Here is a 16,809-nt window from a genome sequence, read left to right as displayed (position 1 = left end):
ACTGGCACAGTTGCGAAAGTCATGAGGAGGCATACCTTCTCATCGTTTGAACTATGGCCATGTATTCTATAGCGTAACTGTTTCTTCTTAAGGAACTAGGCCTGGCCTTTGAGCTAGCCCTGGTTTCAGACTTCTTGTATCGAAGCTTTGTAAGTAATGAACGCTATGTACGCTTCGACGCCGCTGACGGTGACTTGGAGGGGTGTTGACATCGCAGATGGGCGGCCTTGAGAGCGTCATCACGGGCCTCATGGACGAATTCAAGACATTCTTCTCACGCTGGCGCTGCCGCAGGGAGGTATTCACGGCGGTGGTCATCTGCGCCTCTTTCTGCGTTTCCATCGTCAACGTCACCAGGGTCAGTACACCCGCTGGACGCCTTTAGTCTTATCCCCGTCACATGAGCGACACGGAAAGTTGCGACGACGAGACGGGGAAGCAAAAGAGGCCTTTTTTTCTTACTCGCCTTTAAACGACACTTTAGACGACTCTAAACAGAGCACCGTTGGTGGCGTAATTGTATATTACACCATGAATTTTTCGAAGTGTATATTTGAGGTTGAGATCGCTAATTACGCGAAAGTAAGGTATTTCTTTCTTTTATTTTTCGTCATTGTCACCGCCAGCGCGTCACCTGTGCATCGACTGCTGACGTCTGCATTCACAACTAGCTTATAGTTCGATACTTCTTTCCTGATTACTCTGAACAAGTGCCCGGAATAATCAGGGAACGGAGTGCTACAACATTTTCCTCGGTGAGTCAAATTGAGATGATCAACGCTTGGCGACGACGCAGCCTCGCTAACAACGTACGGCATGCTCTGGCGGAACAATTGATGGCCGAGGATGCCAGTCTCAACTCCGTTTGCTGCAGTAACCACCACGAATTTCAGCTCCTCTCATAGCCATCGCGCGGCTTTCGTAGAAGTAGCCTCGCATATTCCCACACGATGCTGCATGTGGCAAAGTGCTGTGACTATTTCCCGCGCGGCACGGTGTCCCTTCCACGTGGTGCGTCCAGCGGAGGAGGACGCAAAGGCTAGTGAGTTTAGTTTCCGCTGACCATTTCTACGCGCCCCCTCCGGCACACGCGAGAGACCGTGACCGAAACGCATGTATGCAGTTTAGCCGCCACAACGGTATCCGCACGCACCGAATCAATCGTGCGCCTTCACAAGTCGACATGGGAACACGTTTGCCTGAAGAGGTCGACTTGAACAACTCTAGAGGCTGCTGATTGCAGGGCTTCCGAGACGCGCCTTTGCATCCCCTTCAAAACGCTCCGCTAACCGCTGTTCCTTAAACGACTCTTTCATGTGATTACCCTTCTATTCAACGAGACGTACACCCGTTACATGCTTGTACTTGTTAGGTATCCTAAGATCACTTGATACATGACAACTGATGCCACGAAACACTGATTCAATTAATACACAACAGTGGCTTTCGAGCACGTGCATAATATAGCACACATTCACGCCAACCATCATGCCTTAGGGCGAGGCTGCATCGCGATACAAACAAAAATGCGTTGCGTATTCATAAGTGTGCGCAGATACGAACACACACACACACACACACACACACACACACACACACACACACACACACACACACACACACACACACACACACACACACACACACACACACACACGCGCGCGCGCGCGCGCGCGCATGCACACATAAGGCTGCTGGCAGAAAACACGAACATTTCAAGAAATTGTCAAGACCTGTCTGTTCCTTAACAACCCGTACCAAAATTCGCTAGTCAAGAGAACCATCAAGATGCCTGTATAGTCACGAAAGCGACAGCCTTGTTAAAGCAGCAACACGACGCTCACTATCATCACAACACAAGCTCGCCAATTGATGTGTGCTTCCTACTCAGAAGAACAGCTGTACACGCTTTACTGAATTCCTGGCATTCAATACCACGGAACCAAACAAGCCAGAGCATTCAACTGTCACGGGCGCTCGTTAGTCAAATAAAAATCAACACTGCAAATGCGCGTTTTTTTTTTGTTTCCTTACTTTTTTTACGTTGTTTCCTGTACAACCGCTTCTTTTTATCCGTGTCGCATTACTTTGAATACTTTCATCATACATTGCTTGCAGTGTAGATGAGAACAATTTCGCATATACAACGAACCACTGCTTATGCCTCACTATTCCTCTATTTTCACCCTGCAAGTGTGTGCGCAGCATATGCCTTTTTTTTTTTTTTATTGTGTGCGCAGCATATGCCTTCTTTTTATTTTTGTACCTCTCCGACGCAAAGGCGCTTCTAAAATTCCTTAGATCACTTAATTTTTATTCCACGCATGTTCAAGACAACGCGATAACTAAAATAAGGTTTAAAGCTGAAATTTGGAACGTCTCACTGCTCTATGGGCTCATCTAAAGCGTTACAGGAGGCCGGCGTCGTTTGTTTCACTTTCGCACTCCGCCGCGCACAACTTGGATAGAGCGTTAAATATAAAATGGCTCTTTTCGCTCGGATGGTCCATGCATGCATGATGATGGTGCTTCTGAACTAATAATTTTGCGATGGTGTGCAGTGGGTTGCAGCGATATTCGGGCGCCGTACACAACAACGCGGGAAAGAGTTTGTGAATGAGGCTGGGATTGCGGTCGCTAGAGTGCGTTGATAAGGGTTGAGCTTGCGCTCGCACGGGTGCGCCATGACAACGGCCAACTACGTGCTTGCTCAATCACGCGGTGTATTTCTATGGCTCCTAAAATGCGACCCCCTGTACAGCGTCTTGTAAGAAAACTAACAAAGAGAATACAGCGGTAATATTATTTCAATAACATGGTTCATATGAAGCTCTTATTGCTTTTTTTTTTTCGCTTCTTAGAAAGTAAGCGGGGTACGTAATGCTTATAAAAATTGTAATGACATCTACACTTTTTCATTGAATATTAAGAAAGGAAGGAACATACTTCGGCACTCGAGCGCGCACGCCTGCTGGCACAGGCTTTATGTCCTTGAAAGCGTGCTTTGTTAACCGCAACTATGCGCAAGGCAAAGCACGCTTTTCAGGAGCAAAAGGATGGACTGGAACACAGCGCAGCGCCTTTAAGTGCTGCGAACACCCAACGCCTACCTGACCACATGAGTAACCTGGTAAAATGAGGCAGTTATCAATAATCAAAATAAGACACGAAAAAAACGGTAATAACAAACGGGCGCTAGTCAGAAGCGGGCTCCTGATACCGAGAACAGCGGGCCATAAAATGAAGGAAACTCACTGCTGACTTCCACGAAGCGCGTACCTCGGCACACACCGGACAGCGTCATTGCGCTCGCGTTAAACGGCAAGGAGTAGCGATCCTAGCCGATCATTGTCGCAGACGGCGGCGTGCAGTCAACGCGTGGCGACGGCCACGAGTAGCTCTTTAATTAGAGCGCGGCGGCCGGCTCCTATGTGGGCACTGCACTGGGAGCGTTTCAATGTCGCCGGTATGGGTGGTCCAGCTGCGCCGGCCACCGCGACTCCGCCGCGGGCGCAATTACCACTGCCGTCCCCGCTTTGTCTGCGCGCAAACAGACGCCACGCGGCAATAAAAAGAGGCCCGCGGCGATTGACTCGCAGGCGGCGCCTAATTGGTCGTGTCCCCAGAGTAGCCACTGGGCGCGGCTGGACTTCTTTACCCTGGGTCGACGCAGTCGCGTGTCGCGAGACGACGCCTTCACAACAACAAAAACGGAAAGAGCGGGGCTGAGGGTCTCGACGCCGATTCCCCGGGAGGGTGGTAACGTACCGCTCGCTCGAAAATGCCGCGTCCTTCCAAAGCGCGCACGTTGGAAAGGCGTCTGTTGACTAAACGTCAAAGTTTGCCTGAAGCACATCCAGGCTCATTCATGAGAACCCTGCGACTGCCCTCTCCCACGAATCGCTCTCATGAGTAGTATAGCTAGTTAAATGTGCAGTTACAAAGTGGTTACAGTTACCAGTTCAGTGAGCCGGTGCGGATTCGGCACACTTGACCTCCGCAGCGGGCCATTGCCGAGGACACGAAATTTGTCAATCGTTGGCCTCGAACGCACCGAAGTAAAATGTAATAATTACCGTTAAGCTTGTACAATAACGCTGTAATTGTCAACATTGCTCTGCAGCGTCGGCGACCACGCGTTGTATCGCCGTATTCAGTTTTCCAGCAATAATCCTTACTACTCGCAAGAAGTTTACTGTTTTACTGCTTGAATTATTTTTAATGGGAGGGGAAACACTGTCGTGACCAACCACGATCTGAGGCATGGCGAAGTGGGGAACTCCAGATTAATTTTGACCACATTGGGCTCTTAGACATGCTTATATCTAAGTACACGTTTGTTTTTGCATATCGCCCCAAATGAAATGCAGCATCGGCAGCAGCTGGGATATAAGCCGCGACCTCGAGCTCAGCAGTGCTACGCCATGGCATGTAGGCTACGGTGACCGATAGGAGCAACTTCAATTCCCACGCACCTCTGTCGATCGCTGAAAGGCTGTAGAAGCTATCGCCACTTATTGTATCGCTACTGTCACGACTTATATGCTAAAAGCACTCGTCTACTTGGATTTAGGTGCACTTTAAAGAACCAGTGAAGTTAAATTCAATCCGGAATCCATCACGAGGACGTACTTTAATGTCGTATTGTAGTTCTGCCACGTAAAACCCCTGAATTATTATTGAAACCTTTGTAAATATTGCTCGCACTGTAGGACGTTTTAGCCTTGTCACGAATATGTGACACGCTTCACTTCTTTCGTGTTCGCCGTTGCTAGGGTGTTTGCGCACATTTGTCGTCATGGCAATGTAAATTGGGGTATCAATACCAAGAAACTGAATAATCGCCTTTGATTCTCTTCGCACAGGGTGGCGGTTACATGATCACATGGTTGGACACCTACTCTGCTGGAATCTCTCTTCTCTGTGCGGCTCTGTTCGAGTCGATAGGCATCGCCTGGATTTATGGTGAGCTCAACGCGCGACTTGGTCCTCGCCCAAGTATCCCCCTTTGCACGCGACACTGCCATTCTGGTTTGAATGCCGAGGATGAGTTGCCGAGCCGAGCATTCAGTCTACCAAAGTTCGGTTTTTGAGGCCCTCGGTTGCCTATTCTTGCTGGATAGTACACTACAGCGTTTGACCGTGTCGCAGTATTTAGCTTGAATAACAGTGTTATGAGCGGCAGAGACGAGAGCTCGCCTGTGTACCCGGAGGCTTTTCACGCTTAACAGGTACTTCGAACAGAGAGAGAAATAAACATTCATTTTCGAAACAGTGTTCCGAGCGATGCCCGGTGTCACGCAGAGGTGGGAGGGCTCACTAGTCCAGGAACCCTGCGGCTTCGACTGCCCTCTTAGCCCTGGTGACGAGTTGTCGCTGGTCTTCCAGGTCCTCGAGACCGAGCGTGGCCTCCCACGTTTCCGTTAGGTGGTCGTCGTTCGTTTGTCGTGCTTCATTCCCAGTCGTCTCCGGTTGCATATTGCGGCTTGTGTGACAATGACATTCAAGGCGCAAGAGTGCCAGGGTGTCCGGTACGCTGCAGAGCGGGCATATGTTGGGTAGAGGCGGTGCATCAGTGTTTCATGTGTATATGTGTTGCTTTGCAGGCGTCTGAAGATCACGCTTTCTTCTTTACTCAGGTTTGGGTGTGGTGGAGGGTACACCCGTCGCTCCAGTCTGTTGTAGTGTCGAAGTAGCGACGAATAGGTGTTCGGTATACAGCCTCCATCTCTTCAGACACGGGTCGGGTATCCTGTGAGAACAGAACTCTAAAAAAGTAGAATTTACACCGCAAATAACTTAAATAACTCTCAGTCTTAGAAAAGGGTAGGGTTTCTTCCTTTCTTTTTTCTTTTCTTAATTCCTGGCGCAGTGCGGCATTATTTCCTTGGCGTGTGACCGAATACTGAATAACTATACTACAAGTTTCGATACTTCTCACTTCATTTTAAAAAAGGCCTGACGCTGCCATTACCCTGTTCGCTCCCCCCGCAGGATTGGACCGTTTCTGCGGAAACATACACGAGATGCTGGGCTTTCGTCCGGGAATCTTCTGGAGGCTTTGCTGGAAGTTTATCACTCCGACTTTTCTTGTGGTAAGTCACACGGCGGCGCTGATGACCACACGGAATTGCAACAGAACCCTTCGTCAACCTGCATATTTGTGATATGGATGGATGGACGCAAAGCTTTATTGAAAGTGATAGGACATTTTTTTAAGAAACGTAGTACAGTGCCTGTTGAACAGCCGATTCGTTTATTCCTACGAAAAATATTTGATTACTTGCTTTTGGGTTCGTTGGTTTATAGATTTTGCTCTGGAAACTATGTTACAGCATGTAAGGAAGCGACGTTCGTTACTTCCAGCTAGGCCAGCGAAAAGCAGTGTCACGTTATGTGTATTGCGCGGGGAGACATGTGCTCCCCGTGTGTTTTTTTTTTTTTCTACGAAGCATTTTTGGGTAAGTACACGTATCCCCTCTGCGTCTGTTACACACAGTACGTGACGCGCGGGTTTTAACAGTAGTTACCGTCTTGCCCGTAATGCGGCTGTCACGACTGCAGAGGTTACAGGTTGCCGGTAACCAAGACGCCCCCGGTTGTATTGGCCTCGAGGCCCACCACTGGAAACGCCGGCGCCACCGTCGGCGTGACGTGCTTGGCAGGATCACGTGGTCTCAGCGGCCGCGTCGGCTGCTTGTGGCGCACTGCCGCGCGCTTTGAAAACGAGTTTCAAGTCCCACATGCGCTGCGGTCTGCTCAAATTCGGAAGTTTTCTCTCATTTTCTACTCAATTGAAACCATTGTAATAGAGTGGCTGCCTCCGAAGGCGACGAACATGGGGCTCTACCGCTCGGTGCCGCAGTGCCGCGCTTACGCAAAGGAGCCCAGTGTCAGCCTGCACTGGTAACCGCGGGACAAGAAACAGCGTGAAGCATGGGTTGTAAAGCTAAGAACCGGCAAGTAGCCATCCGCTACGAGTGTGTGCAACAAGCACTTCCGTGACGAAGACTTTTGTTACTGCGTCGGGCCTGCGATGTTCGGTGAGTAGCAGACAGCGCGCACTGAGACTCGCGCGCGCTTCCCGCCGGCAAATGATGCTTATCTGCCACAGGATGGTAAAAGCGCTACCTTTTACCACGTGCGATGCCATCTCAGAACCCTCCAATGCGATCTCTTGATCGTCGGCCCCGTTCTCAGCGTCCACAAAATCGGCTGCAGATGCGCAAGTCATTGTTTAGATACGTTGAATTAAAAAAACGCACAGGCTCCCTTATGCATTCGTTAAAGATGACTAGAAGGCGAAAGCCATTTTCTTGTCAGTCGATGTACTGATTCTCCCGCGCCCCCCTCCAAAAGCGTTCTGCACCTAACGCGGTTTTGCACGGCCTCCGTGACCGATCACGGAGGCTATGCAAAGCGACCATGACGTGTGAATACGTCATCATGTGACGTCACATTATGTGACGTCATAATGACGCTACATATTTTGGCGATCTGCATATTTTGACGCCGCCGGGCAACCTTCCCGTTTGATGAGGCATGCATTGCTTCATAAGCTACATAAATTTTGCATTGCCTCCGTGATTGGCCCACCGGCCAACCCCATGTATTTTCTTGGAGATCATTTATTTACGTGGGAAAGATGCCACCCTGTTGGCGTTAGACACGACACTGCTGCCAAAATTGCTGGGGTACTCGCCAAATAATCTGCTCGTTGCTGCAATACCTTCTATTTTATTCACCGCTATTTCAAGTTCATGTGTGTCCTAGTTCACAGCCGTCGTTTGCAGAACAAGTCCGGCAAACGTTACTGTATTTTCTTTCTTTTCCTAGGCGTCGCATGATACTACATGCTCGGGCTCGTAGACTGGTTCTCCTTCCACCAGCAATCTCGAAGTGGTGAAGCTTTGGTCTATGAATTTGTTGATGACAGAGAGCGGCGAGTTCACTGGAATGCAAACGGAACGATAATGAAGGAGCATTAAAAAAAAGGCGTCGCACTTGCTCACGTTTTGTGTTAGCACCAAACGAAACGAATGCGCTGAATAAAGAAACAGAAGCAGCGGCATTTGCCCGCTGAGAAGACCGATCAATACGCAGTGCGAGACAACTTGTCAAATGACATTGAAACGTACCCAAATTTAGACCGAAAAAGAAAAAAAAAAAAACACTGGATCGTCGGGACGGCAGATCACAAAGTTGCCATGCGCACCGAAGCCGCAGTTGTAAGGAAATTGTTTTTGAACTGCTCTGATAGCGTCCGCGCAACAGTAGTTGTTTGTTTACTCACAAATTCTCATATTTTGCGGCCTTATAAAGTTCACAGCGCGGTGCCAAAATGCGCTCGTAGCAAAAGCGAAACCATCAGTACGAACATACATGCAGACGCTCATACCTGCAGAGGCACCCTCACTCGTCGCGAACCCGTGCGATCGCTGGCTTGAGGCTTCTTTCTGTTATGCTCCGTTTGGTTATACAGGCAGTCTACTCTAACGAGATATTTCACATAGTTTGCACTCAGCGAGTGACTACCTTTCACGCAAGAAGCCGGTTCAGGGGTCTCCAACGCGGTGACAGCGTGAAGCGGGTGCTCGGTTTTCTGCAAAGAGACAGCGACTGTAGACTGTCTTGTGCTTTCAGTTCGTCGAAAATGATTATTTTGACAGTAAAGAACACAGTTCCTTTCGAAAGTACTTACAGAAATGCCCTGGAGGACTTCCGCGAGGTGTTTTTGTAGAGCGCCGACAGCAAAAACTATGGGGAGCGCACCGGCGGTATCCTGCCTAGCGCGCAATCGAGGCGCGTCCGATAGAGGGCGACTCCGTAACTCCTCGAGGCCAATAATGTGTTCGCGTAACAGTATATGGCAGCGTTCAGGCTTCTCGCTTCAATCTTAATTAGATCGCTCTACTTTCACTCCGGCGTGACAGCGAGGAAAAAAATGGCATAAAATTGGCCACAGTCACTTAGTGTCATCTCGCGCCGAGGACAAAGTACATGCGTTGTCGTTCTGGGGCAATGGTTCCAGTTGAAGTGTTAGCCGTGTTTAGATAACGGTGTCCTTTCTTGTCCTGTCGTTTCTTTTCATGTTTACGCGCTCTTTCCCGTCGTGGGAAAAAATGTGTTTCTAAACGTAAGCCGGGATTGTTTATAGCTACTATTATTTCCGAGCTTCATTACAAATTCTGTCTTTTCTTGTTTATTCGGTGGCGTTGTCACCAGCATAGACGAGATCGGCGTTCCATGCGACAATGGATCAAGTAGTATCAGAAAGAATCGATACTTATATCGACACTGAGGGTCCTTATAGACGTATATGGTAGCTTAAAAACATTCATCTGAAAATCTTACGCTGGCGAGACGGAATAGCACTAACTGCTTCCATTTTGTAAACATAGCTAGCCACACCGAAGCATCGTCTTAACCCCTTTTCCGATGTTACCCGATTCAGCTTGCGCTATGCACGAGCGCTTCGCTTTATCTGCTTTAGGCTTACCCCGCCTATAGTTCCCGCCCGTACTTACAAAAACGTATTTCGCTAGCATTGTTCGTAAGAGCGAACTCCAGCCAATCCCGGTGCTCCACATATCATTAAGGACCAGCTGGCTGACGAATGGCCGAGAGCGCTCACGAAAGAAAATCTTCGCGAGTTCGGCCGTTGCTTTGTGCTCAGCCTCACAGAAGCGCGCGCTGACACGTGTGCAGGCGGTCATCATCAGCGGCATCGTGAACCAGGCGCCCGTGGAGTACCACAACTATCGGTACCCGCCGTGGGCCATCAGCATGGGCTGGGGCCTGGCGCTCTCCTCCGTCTCCATGGTGCCCCTAGTGGCCATCATCAAACTGTGCAGGGCCAAAGGAACCTGTACCGAGGTGAGCCTTGTGCCTTTCGCCCAAGGACCATCAATTTTCAAAAAAGCAAACCTAAATGTTAACCCTTACGTTTATTGCGTTTTACGGTGGAGCTGTTATGCTTTTCGTTATGCCGTAGCGCGTTTGCGCAAACTGTCATCATGAGCGGCCTCTGCATTTCTAGCGCGTGCAACGTAATAACTCGGCCGGCGCGCGCTCTCTTCGTCCTTTTCTTCATCTCCTGCCTCACTCCCCGAACACGTGTCCCCGGCGCACGCTCTCCCGCTGCAATCGTATTGAAAGTTGGTCTAGTTGGTGAGGTAGCATGTTTAGGCACAGCGCGAAAGCGACGAAGACGGAGTAAAACAGAAGGGACACGGACACAGCGCTGACTCGCAGCAGAAAAAGTTTGTATGAAAAACACGTGAAGGCAAAAGCAAGCTGCTCCACTCGTCTTCGTCGTTTTCGCGCTGTACCTAAACATGCTCTCCCGCTGCGCCGGTTTGTCCGGCGTGGGATGCAATAACGCGGATGGGCGAGAGAAAGAGTACAGAGAGAGAGAAAAAGAAAGAGAGAGATGGATAAAAATTCTTGGTGAAAAAAATTTCTTGATGAGGTGGGATTCGAACCCGCGTACCCACGATCCGACGGCGAGCATCCTAACCACTCGGCTATCCAGGCACGCTAGCAGAGCAAAACATGCCCTTGTATAGTATAGTATAACAAGGGGGTCGGAAAACGAAGTGAGAGTGAGGAGGAGGGAAAAGAGGAGGGGGAGAGAGTAAAGCATAGCATAGAAAGAGAGAGAGAGAAAGGTTAAGTGAAAGGCAGGGAGGTTAACCGGAAGAAAGTTTTTCGGTTTGCTACCCTGCACTGGGGAAGGGGTAAGGGGGGAGAGAAAGGTAAGGAAGGAAAAAAAATAATAAAAAGAGGAAAAAAATAGTAGTAGCATAGAAAGAAATATAAAGAGAGAGATAGAGAGAAAGAAAGGGAAAGAACAGAAAGGGATGGGAAGAAAGAGGCAGCGATAAATAGAAAGAGAGAAAGAAAGGGAAAGAAAGATAGAAAGAGTGAGAAAGAGATAGAGAGAAAAGCCATAGAAAAAAGAGAGAGAAGAGAGAAAAGGAAAGAAAGAGGTGAAGGAAGAGAAACGAAGAAGGCCACGCAGCTCCGCACTTCATTCAGGCTTGGCACCACTATAGTGCGAAGCTGACTTAATTTTGTAAGGATATGCAACAAAACAAAAAAAAAATACTTTTACCACAGCGAAGGTCGCATACCGTCCATGGCCAAAATTCGGCAGTATGTCGATGATTCGAGTGAAGTTTCAGGAGCCTTTTTCTTTTTACGCTTAACAAGAAACGAGCTCAATTGGTGCGCAGTATAGTCGCTGCTGAGCGCGCTTGTCGGTGTACATAAGAAGTTAGAAGAGTTTTCAGCCCTGAGTACTCGCTGTAATGCTTTCCTGGTACGAAGGTCCTTGCAGTCAATCGCTGAGGTGCATTTGTTTTCATTATTCGTTATGATCCCATTAGAAAAAACATATACACTAACTAGGCCTTATGCGGAGGCAAATTGTTTGTTTTCCGTAGCCGTGGATTCTCCAACCCGTGAGTGTCCTGGCACGCAGACTATTTATATATAGTGACTAAAATTATAGCATAACATTTATACGACGATTTTACAAGATAGAAAAACGTGATTATAGCGATGAAAGAAAAGCAAACGTACAATGCGTGAGAAAATGAAGCTATCTGAAATGAAAACTATCTTTGCAGAGAATTGCACACACCATCACACCGGCAGCTGAAAGGCAAGAGGAAAAAGAAAAGGGTACAGTCGAAAGATTCAAGGTAAGCTCTTCCTGAACGCTTTCCTGGTTTGCGAAAACTACTCGGTATACCTTGATAAATAAAAATCTAAGCCATCGGTACTCTATACTGCTCATAATAAGCGTAGATATGTCACTTTTCTCAAGGAATGTCTTCAGTTTTTTTTTCTTTGGTCCAGCCGCCGGAAGTGCTTTCAGCTATACAGTGGCCCTAGTACAATAGAAAATTTCAGGCCTATATTCGGCATTAAATGTGAGAGTATACACACTTTATGCGATAAAAGCAAAAGCTATAGATTAACCTATCCATTCACGTTCTACGCAGGTACGCTTGCTGCATACTAGCTTGTCACCACCGGTTAACATTAGCTAAAAAAACGCAGAGATGAATTTTTGCGCATGTATTGCCAGCAAAAAAGAGAGCGCTTCGTTCTTCGTGTGACTGTGAATGAGACATAAAATTTGTTCATTCATGTCGTACCTTAACGCACGCTCGCAGACCTTTCTGCACCTCACACGTTTTCCCTTGTGTCGCGTAGCAAATCATGTGTACAGCCTTTATCAAAAGTAATACGAACGCTTTTCCCACATGTGTTATGACCCGACTGCGTTTTATGACTGCCGCGGCACTCTTGACACTCGAACTTCTGGGCGGTGTGCATGTCTCAACGGTGGCCGCTAGAACTTATGGCACATAAAATCCCTATTGTAACGCATGTATATAATTAGTCACAAGTAGCGTAGCCCCTAAACGTGATTAACCTTCCCTCGTTTTTCTTTTTCGCTTGAAATTATTACCGAGATTTTCTTTTCGATACAATTTTCGTGAGAACCTTTACGTTCACGCACCCGCGCTGTGTGGGCCGCATAACGCTTTCCTTCGCAATGTGAAGAGTCGATTGAGACTCACTTTTTTTTTTTTTGCTCTCTCTTTCTTCTTCGTTAATTTCTCCTACAGCTGAGCCACTGGACCTACGTGTGAAGCGTCGAGCGTCTGCCATGAGCTTCACCCCTGCTGTGGACATGTGGCATTTTGTGACTGCACCGGTGGTGCCCATTTGTACTGGAGTGTGTATCTTCTTGGGCCAAAGATTTTCGGAGCCAAAGTCACTATCTCACACATCCCTCCGTGCTTGCTCTGCGTGGCTCCCACGGCAGCAGCTGTGAGGGAAGACTGCCAGCGTGCTCGCTTGAACGCCGCCCGTGTGCCGAATGACTGGCCGCATCGGCGGTGTGGTGTTTGTGGGGAAATGTGGGGGGTGACCGGACACCTGTGCTACACGGCTACTTCGCTAGGAGGTTCAGCGCGAACACCGCCGAGCTTGGCCGCCGCTCAAGCGGCAACAGTTATACGAAGGGTGTGAAACTTTGGGATTATGCAACACGCCAAAGGTTGAACTCAAGCATCCTTGTGACGTGGGGCAGTGCAGTGAGGCGCAGAATGAGGTTGAGTCCACGCTGTTGCAGAAGGATTTGTCTCGCCAGATGGAAATAGCAGCTGAAAAGGCTGTTATAGAAGCGCGCTGCCCCCCGCTCGTCTTACTCGACGATACTCAGTCGTACTACGAGCTACGTCACATTGGGGACCAACATCATTGTCCTAGAAAGGTGGCGCCCTTTCCTTGTAGTTGGCAGAGGCAGTTTTTGAGCCGAGCGCAACGTTGGTCCTAGCTTGTAAGTCGCCCGTGTTCGGTGACGGTGCATTCGACCCTTTTGATCTAGCTTAGCCAGTGGTTAGGGAATTGTGTTCCCCCTCCCCCGGTTTTCCTTCCCAGGACCTACCGCAGTCGTAGCAGTTGCATATAACCGTGCTTTTGAAGCTGTACAGAGCCTCGCATTTAATCGAACTGTACCAGAGCCATGCAGAGCTGCACCTAAGTTGTCTAAGAATCCTTGCACGGTCCCGTCCCGTTAGCTTTCTTGCACCGCCACAAGTACTATGTGGATCAAATGGCGAGCGTCAGTCACTGTGTAGAGAGCGCGACAAAACATATCGTTGTTGCAGCACGCCACCTTCGTTTCGAGAACCTCGTCTAAATTATATGTGCGGTGTAACGCTTTCCTGTTGGCACAGTTAGTCATGCAATCCTTGACAAAAGGTCACGAATGCGCAGGCATCGTAGCATCCAAAGAAGGGGCCAGTTAAGCGCAACCGAACTGCCTCGTTCTTGCGACGTCCGATAGACAGTACTGTGTGTCTTCGTAATGCTTTGCCTCAGGCTCGTTCTGTGTAGTGTGACGTGTTGTGGACCACGATCGAAGTGTTGTGTCATACGCAGGCCTCATATTTTTGACGTGCTGTTTGCAGAACTTCGCGCAAGATCACCTGTCGTTAGTTTTTCGTTTCATCTTCTCTCTGCCAGACGTGAACAGGAAGCTTTACGCCGGTCAGCACGAGCAACAGTTGCGTGTGGTCCGAGAGCTGACAACAGAATTCGTTGTCGCAAGTTCAATTTTTCCCTGCGACAATGTCTGGCATTCCTCCCTCATTAGAAATAATATACCTGCATAAGAAATCATGCTAACCAAAAAAAAAATATAACATGATTGCCAGCAGCAGGCAGTTGGCGCTTGACTTTGAAAGCTCAGAACCTTAAAAGTCCGCTGACGCACACAGTATGGTCAACACAGAGTTATTCAGGTCTAAATACGTTGAATGTTCAACGGCACATACGCTCCCCTGTGTGTTTGCTGAATGCGTGGCAACGTGCGTGCCAAAGCTCTATTTTACAAAGTGGCGCATTTTATTTTTAAAACGCTTTCCGACCAAAGCGCGCTGCACTTCCACCGTTCATAACCCATACATGTAGTATACGCGTGCAAAACTGTGAATGTTTAAGCGTAGCGCACATTATTTTACATAGTGCGAATGTAACGAGGAACAAAAATGTAACCTATGTGTACATAGCCGCTGCAACGCCCATACGTTGACGTCGTGTGTGACCTTGCTGGAAATAATGCGAGGGCATATATGTTAGCAAACAGCAACTGGTCTCATTTATAACGCAGCTCAAGGTTTCCGTAAACGCCGGTGCCTAGAGTGCACACTCGCCGCTGATTTGCGCTTAGTCATTCCGGGTCGGTGCTGAAGATCGGGCCACGGTGCTTGCGACGTGCCGTCGATTTACGTCGGCGCTCGCGCATGATGACTGGCCCGTGTATCTGAAGATGTAGTACCATAGCCAATGAAAAGCGTCCCCGTCGTGGACGCGCTGTTTTTTCGTGGCATTTCTTTGTGAGGAGCTAATACGGGAAGTTTAGAGGCGGCGCGCATGCGTCATCACTCCAACCAGTGGTCTTCCTCCACTTAGAGGCGGCGGGCTTCTCTGTATAACACAGTATTTCTCCGGGAGGCCTTCTCTTCAGCGTGCAGGAAACATCCATTCGGTTAACAACACGTGATCCCCAGCATTAGCGGCGCGAGGCAGCTTGATGCGGAACATGGCAGGGAGCACATGATTTCACGCTTAATGTATCCGTACTCGCCGCAACACTTTCGGCCCCCCCATCAATGCGTATTCAGTCATTCGCGACAGAACCATGTGTGTGAGTGGGAACAAAAAAACTGCAAAGACGTTGTAATTTTCATAATTCCTTTCGTCGTTTCAAAGAAAGTTATTTATTCCTTCACGGAGCTCCAGAGAGTTCTTCACGTTCTGATACAGCAGGTCTGCCCCACAATAGCTTCGTGGGCATCCCTCAGGTGTCTTTTGCCCACATCTCGTATCAAATAACCATGTCGCACTGGTTATGAGATTATGCAATGCAGTACTCTCCTTTCATTTTACTGCTTTCAGCTTTAGCATAACTCTTATACAGTAGGAAAAAAAATGCATTATTTATATACCTACAGTTAGAAGTGTGGATGGCGTCGTAATAATGCAGGCCACAAAGGCTTCGTATTCAAACGCGCATAAATTACGGCATATACGTATTATTTGCACGATTATATAGAAGAGCAGTAAGAAAACCTTCTTCTTCTCTGTTTTTCCCCTTCTACGCGTGTTCTTGAAACCAATTGAACTCAGGGTGTTTTAGTGAAATGCCGCCATTGGCTCGTCACCTCATCGTTCGCGGCTTACAGTGCCAGTGGCGGCGCGTAGAGCTCGTAGTTAATAGCCTAGCTTTGACCACAGTGGTATCCAGATGTGTGTATATGTGTGTGTGTGCTGTACAGGCACGTTCACGAGAAGCACCGCTTATGTCCACGCGCACAAAGTACATATATATTATACATATACGATATATACTTGTAACGTCGGCGTCCATGCATTCCGGCGCCCCTGTATTCACGCAGCTTAGCAGGAGACGACGAAAGATTTTGAGCGACTCAGACGCATGCGCAAAGAACGTAACGAGATATAGTAGCGCCATGTTGCTTGGCCACAGCGTGTATAACATCCGAACGTTTGCTTGCGCCCGGGCCTTTCGGCGCAGGAGTGTCGCCTCCTGTTAACGGGGCGTACTTTCAGGGGCTGCACAAGGGACAAAGAAGGTTGTGAACGTTTGCGGTCTATAGAGAAGTTTTGACGGCACGTTATTTTTGGAGCGGACCAGATCCGTGCGCCACAGGAAGGAAGCTCGCTTCGCCTGTATGCATCGGACGTCGGCTCGAGCTTGCTTCGAGCCGATTCATGTTGGCCCAGGTCAACTCGAGTCGACTCCAGTCGGCTCACTTTAGACGGAATCGGCTCAAGCCGACCGAGTCTACCCGGCCGGCTGCACCAAATGGTGTTCCACAAAGCAGGATAACAAAACCCCAGCGTACAGTGTTCCCAGAGTGCATTGTTTTCCCCGTAGCAAACAGGTGTTACTTTCCCCGCCACCTCTGCATCCCACCTTATACTTGTGATGTGTGACTTCAGAGCACGCGCGTAGAAAGAATGCCACTTCGCTATTTTGTGTGGGTATGTACTTCATAATCAACACGTGGCAAGCATGCAAGGTAATAACGAAGTGTATATCATGCGAGGCCCATTTCAAGGGCGGCATTATTTTTCTCTTGCAGAGCACGTTCTAGATTATATATGTGTGCGTCTCAAATGGCGCTCGATAAGTGTTGTTGGGCGACAGTGGTGCTTTGGGGTCTCGCGCCAGAGGGACGCCGGTCTGGCAAATTCACT

The 16,809-nt window shown here is 48.7% G+C and overlaps 1 protein-coding gene across 1 annotated transcript in view; it reads left to right on the top strand.

The window, feature by feature from the left end:
- Positions 1 to 16,544, top strand: part of LOC119374508 (sodium-dependent noradrenaline transporter) — a 33,950-nt gene extending 17,406 nt beyond the window's left edge. Inside the window, exons 9-14 of the mRNA XM_037644639.2 lie at positions 218 to 358; positions 4,866 to 4,965; positions 5,995 to 6,095; positions 9,709 to 9,876; positions 11,634 to 11,708; positions 12,645 to 16,544. Of these exons, the coding sequence (XP_037500567.1) occupies positions 218 to 358; positions 4,866 to 4,965; positions 5,995 to 6,095; positions 9,709 to 9,876; positions 11,634 to 11,708; positions 12,645 to 12,668 (609 nt within the window). The 3' untranslated portion in view covers positions 12,669 to 16,544. The remainder of the gene's footprint in view (positions 1 to 217; positions 359 to 4,865; positions 4,966 to 5,994; positions 6,096 to 9,708; positions 9,877 to 11,633; positions 11,709 to 12,644) is intronic.
- The last annotated feature ends 265 nt before the right edge of the window (positions 16,545 to 16,809 follow it).

This window comes from Rhipicephalus sanguineus, chromosome 1 (assembly GCF_013339695.2).
Source record: "Rhipicephalus sanguineus isolate Rsan-2018 chromosome 1, BIME_Rsan_1.4, whole genome shotgun sequence".
Classification (NCBI taxonomy): Eukaryota; Metazoa; Arthropoda; class Arachnida; order Ixodida; family Ixodidae; genus Rhipicephalus; species Rhipicephalus sanguineus.
This window is presented reverse-complemented; position numbering and strand designations above follow the sequence as displayed.